Below are 5,284 nucleotides of genomic sequence, written 5' to 3'. Positions count from 1 at the left end.
CAAGCAGATTTATGTTGTATCATAATTCCGGTTCCTTCTATGGCGAGGAGTATGGCTACTTGTTGAAGGTCAACTGCCTACTGCATGGAGTTCACATTATGGAGTGATAGTCATGTCCCACTAGGCACAGACGTCAGTTCAACGTTTAGTTTTGATTTACATTTGGTTGAGTTAACCTGAATTCAACGTGAAATCAACAAAACATGTCACCTTGTCATTGGATTTAGGTTAAAAGTTGGGTGAAAAAGACTTAATTCCCTTACGTTGATGACTTTTGCTAATCCAGTTTTCCACGTTGATTCGATGTCATCACATTACATTTTTGTTGTTGAAATAACATGGAAACGATGATTCAACCAGGTTTTGCCTAATGTGGTGCTTGCAGTTGCTGTTGTTATTCTACTTTCCAAGTCAAATAATAAAATTTTTAAAAAATCTGAAATCTGGTCAATTTTCTGTCACGATTCTCTAACACAGAACCCAGAAGCAGACCAGGACAAGGTGAGTAAAATGAAGGTGAGTATTTATTGGTAGTCTTGATGTGTAAATTGAATAATCCTGGAGACGGAACGGCAGCGGAGCTGAGTTGATGAGAGTGAACGGGTTGATCCAATGAAGTCACTGAATCCACCGACGGCCAGGCAAGGGAGTTGAATGTTCCGGGAGAATGACTGTAGACAGAGTAAACGGGAGTGAGCAACCGACAACAAGTACAGAATAACAAAACAAGCTCAGGAAACATGACGCTGATACGCTGGCACAACATACTGTTCGTTGCTAACGATCCGGCAGGGAATGGATGTCAGGTCAGGGTTTATGAAGAGGTGATGATCAGGACCAGGTGTGCAGATGGTTGATGAGATGCAGGTGCGGGTAATCAAAAGTTCTCCCGCCTATCTTCGTCGCCTGGCAACCAGACAGGGTGCGTTCAGGAACCTCAGACAAAAGACTCCAAAACAAAAAAAACAGTCAGCTCAGGCAGAAAACAGACTCAGGAAGCGGGATTCCTGACATTTTCTTGCTTAACTTAATACAGTAGAGTAGCCAGATAACTTACTGTAGAATCAACACAAAATGCAGAAGACTTTAACATTTGTAAATATCATAGCAATCTAGAGAGGTAGGCCCAGGAAAACTTTGAATTTATGAGTTTAATCCAAATGATAACTCATAATAAAATGTTTATTAGACTCAATTCCAACCACAAGAAATTATATGACATACAGATGACATTTACATATTTAAAAAAACATTAGAATACAGAAACACCATCATCAAGTCACACTTAGAATTAACTAGATTGAACACATCAAAATTATAATTATAAAGTGCTTACAAGTCCCTAAAGTAGCCAATTGCAGCTGTGTCTATCCCCAAATGCTATAAAGTATCAACAATGACTTGATGGCTATTTATCGTACAGTAAGTGCAACTGTAGTGGTATTATATACTGTACAATGTCTTTTTAAGCACCAATGTGACACATCAGAGGATATGTATTGTCTTCTGGGAGGTCAAAAAATATTGTCTCTTTCACCTCTGAGTTTGTGAGTTCATGATCGTGTGTCGCCACTCCTATATCCCTCTCCCCTTCCCTCCCTCTCTTTCTCGTTCCTGATGACCTCTCGCCCTCTGATTGTCTTCCTCTCCTCCTCCAGCTGTATCTTCTCCTTCACCTGCAACCAGTCTCCTCCGAGGTAGCCCAGCACATCGTCGGGCCTACCGCGAAGCCCAGGCTGCGGGTGAAGTAGTGTCAGGAAAAGGGAACTGGCCAGTGGGGTGAAACAAGCAAACTGGGGGGCGACCGGATGGGATTTTCTCTTGCTCCGATTCTGCTTGTCTTCATCCAAACTCATCGTGATGTCCTCATCTTTTCCTTCCCCCCATAGGTCTAGTTCATCGTCCTGACCATCTTGATCGTTCTGCTGGTCAAACCACTCTTGGTACTTGATGTAAGAGCGGTCGTCGGACGCAGTCTGCGTCCAGGGTAGACTGCCAGTCAGCATGGCGTAAATGAGGATCCCCAAGGCCCAGCAGTCTGTACTGGCCTCCACCGACACCCACACCCTCTTGATCTTGTTCTCCAACCCATTTCCTCCATCAGGTTTTGATGCAGTATTATGTCTACTATCCTCCGACTCCTTCGCCATCTCTGCCTCGGGCGTACAGTAAGCAGAACTATACCACACACCAGGTACCTTGGTTCCCGTGGCCTTGGCCATACCGAAGTCGCCCAGTTTGACCCAGCGGCAGGCAGCGTCGACCAGGAAGATGTTCTCGGGCTTGACGTCGCGATGGACGAAGCCCAGGGAGTGGAGGTGGGTTAGGGCACCGCACAGCTGGGAAACCACCCTCTGGACGCAGTCCTCCTCCACACCCACCTGAGACATAGACATAGGCACAGTTGAACTACATTTCCCATTCTGTTAGTTACCAAAGATTCATAAGAGAACACTGACAAATGTCTCATGGGAGTGGAAGTTTTTTTACACATACTGTATATTATACCTCAGGGACAATGACGTCGTATAGATCACCGAAGAGGCTGGCTTGCTGGGCAAAAACGTAATGTGAGGGGGTGGAGAAGGCAATGCCCAGGGCCTTGGTCAAGGACGGGTGGGTGCAGAAGGAGAGGGAGAGGTTATACTCTCGCAAAAAGGAGAAGAGATTTGTGGAATCACGAGGAAAGAACTTCAGGGCCATTGGAGTTCCTTGAGGGAAGGAAGAGAGAGAAAAGTGATCAGAACAAAAGAAAGAAAGACATTCTGGAGATATGAGGCCAGGCAAACTGGGGTTAGGATTAAAACAGATCCATAGTTGACCTCTTTTCCGATGTACAGCCAACATGACCTTCCCGTACGACCCCTCCCCTAACATCTTGACCACCTGGAAGTGGTCCGAGGTCTCCAGGGATGTAAGCGACTGGGCCGTGAGATGGCACATCTCGTCCAATAGTCTCGTGGCAGCCTGCGGAGATGGGAGCATAGCAGATATCTGTCGTGATACTTATCACTAAACCAGATGTAAAGACTTCCCTTTATAGCCCTATGAATGGCTTGATGGACAGTTTTTGGACACCTCCTATTTCAACAAAGCCTTTGATTTATTCTGATTGGTTGTTGTCTTTTCCATTGATTGGCACCAGGAGAGCTATTGTGGGATTTTTCTGTATTAGCCGACCGGATTGACCCCAAGACACCCCATTAGTACATATCTGTGGCATAGCTAGCTCCACAGGGTTAAGCCCAGCCCAGACCCCTGCCAGCACGGCATTACCTGAATAGCCTGTAGGGACATGGATTTAACACCTTGGTTATGTAACTTTGTGTTGGGGAAAGAGAGTTGTGTGGTTTGGGATTAAGCTTGTCCTGTCCTCTACCCCACTTCTATCTACTACTCAATATGGATTACAATAGTGGAACGTTCTGTATCAATAGTGTAAGCAGAAACAGTACGGACTGATATGAATATGAATCAATATAATGGGTAAACACTTTGTAAAACCTATCATGAAAAAGCATTAGTAAACTGTTAATAAATAGGAATTTCATTATTTACAAGGATTACAAGGATTACAATTCATAAGCTTTCATAGCATTTATAATCATTTATAAAGCATTTAGAAACATGTATAATAATTTACAATGTATTATAAAGTGTTACTGAATAGTGTATACTACATATTCAGTTGGTTGTATCTAATAACCTGCTGTCTAGTATCAGTGACACGTGTGATAGCATTTTGTCACAAAATGGGGACATCTCACACCGCTATGAGGCAGAAATGTTGCTTGCATTTATACAGCTCAATATTAACTGGCTATTTACATTTTTATTTTTGATCCTAAATGAAAATTCAATGAAATATAAATACTCTTAAGCTTTATGAGTACATTTGTGTGTGGGGGGGGTGTTGCATTTATGCATGATGTAAATTCTAAATTGGCGTAGTCGGCAAGGAAAATACACTATTGTAATGGAGGCAGTACATGCATTAGAGACTGGACCCCCGTTGTTGATATAACAGTGCAATAAAAGGGAATTTCCTATTAATACATTTCGGGGAAAAAATGTATGAAGTAAAACTGGATTAAATCAATTCCAGAAGTTGTCAGCATCTTAGAAAACCTCTACAAATGTCTCCCTAAACCTTGATGAATATTGGCTGAATGAAACACATTGCTCCTAATTCTTTCTTGGTTGCAGAGGAAAATGGGGTTGAGAGGTGGGTTTACTTACTGTCATTTTGGCTCTGTGGTTGACTTCACACTGATATTGTGATGTTCCTCACAGACAGGTTGCAGTGAATCTGTATCCCTGCCCACATCTACCAAGTAGTGCACCTTTCAGAAGTGCTTCCACAAAACATAAGCTGCGCTGTAGCGCTTCCAATCACAAGGTAAAAGAGTTCTCTAGTGCTCTAGAGATTTTGTCGAATAGTTGTCCGTGTCTGTCTTTCTCGGCAAAGGCCCTTCTATCTCTGCTGTTTGTGCATTTTGATATCTCCTCCCCTACTTTAATCCTTACATTATCTCGCTCCCCTGTTCCTCACCTCCTGCACTCCTCCCTCATTCTCTCCCTCCTTCCGGATTCTCTGGTGAGCTGTCTGTCCCATCAGTCGAAAACCAGCCACTCCCACTGGTGGCTTCCCTCCCTGTTGTGGAGCCCAAGGCCAGTCAATGTTTTGAGTTTGATCTGTCAGTCAACAAATGAATGCCCGTGTCTATCGTGTGTCTATCCAAACACTTATCTAGACACTCTCTCTTTTTCCACTCTCTCTCTCTCTCTCTCCCTCCACTCTGGCTGCATTTCACCTTTGAAGAGAAGCGAGAGAGGGCATGCCACTCTGACAAACCTGGGCTTGGATAACCATCTGTGTGTGACCTGGGCTTAACAACTGGCACACACTCCGTCACAGGCTTTCAAATGACTGCCTCTTTTCCTCAACTTGTCCACCTGTTTTGTCCTCTTTCATTCCTTCTGTCTTTATTCTGTCTTTCTGTCTGTCTTTCAGTCTGACTTTTTGTCTTTGTTTTTCTTTCTTTCTGTCTTTGTCTGTCGTTCTTTATTTTTTAATTAGTTCTTTCTGTCTTTCTTTCTGTCTTTCTTTCTGTCTTCCTCTCCAACTCCCTCTCTCCCCTCATTTGACAAACCGAACAGCTGCAGGGGGTCACGCACCAAAACAACTTTATAGTGCGATCCTCTCGTACCTTGAGTGCCTGCCAACTCTATTTCCTCCAGCTTGCCAACTATCCAACTATCTCCCCCACCGCCACTCATCCGA

The 5,284-nt window shown here is 43.8% G+C and overlaps 1 protein-coding gene across 1 annotated transcript; it reads right to left on the bottom strand.

The window, feature by feature from the left end:
* Positions 1-506: 506 nt before the first annotated feature.
* Positions 507-4,739, bottom strand: LOC106570167 (serine/threonine-protein kinase SBK1). The gene is made up of 5 exons (XM_014142204.3): positions 4,240-4,739; positions 2,823-2,967; positions 2,509-2,711; positions 769-2,381; positions 507-671 (listed from the first exon to the last, which is right to left on the bottom strand). Exons 1-4 carry the CDS (start codon positions 4,243-4,245, stop codon positions 1,554-1,556), a joined length of 1,182 nt encoding a protein of 393 aa, XP_013997679.1. The 5' UTR covers positions 4,246-4,739; the 3' UTR covers positions 507-671; positions 769-1,553.
* Positions 4,740-5,284: the final 545 nt, after the last annotated feature.

This window comes from Salmo salar, chromosome 14 (genome assembly GCF_965601325.2).
Source record: "Salmo salar chromosome 14, fSalSal1, whole genome shotgun sequence".
Classification (NCBI taxonomy): Eukaryota; Metazoa; Chordata; class Actinopteri; order Salmoniformes; family Salmonidae; genus Salmo; species Salmo salar.
Note: the sequence above shows the minus strand (reverse complement) of the source record. Positions and strands in the feature narration are given on the sequence as shown.

Excerpts from the sequence above, each read along its gene's own strand:
- LOC106570167 (XM_014142204.3), bottom strand. Across the intron at positions 2,712-2,822 it reads GGCTGTACATCGGAAAAGAG|GAACTCCAATGGCCCTGAAG; the intron begins GTCAACTATGGA and ends CCTTCCCTCAAG. Across the intron at positions 2,382-2,508 it reads ACGACGTCATTGTCCCTGAG|GTGGGTGTGGAGGAGGACTG; the intron begins GTATAATATACA and ends TCTATGTCTCAG.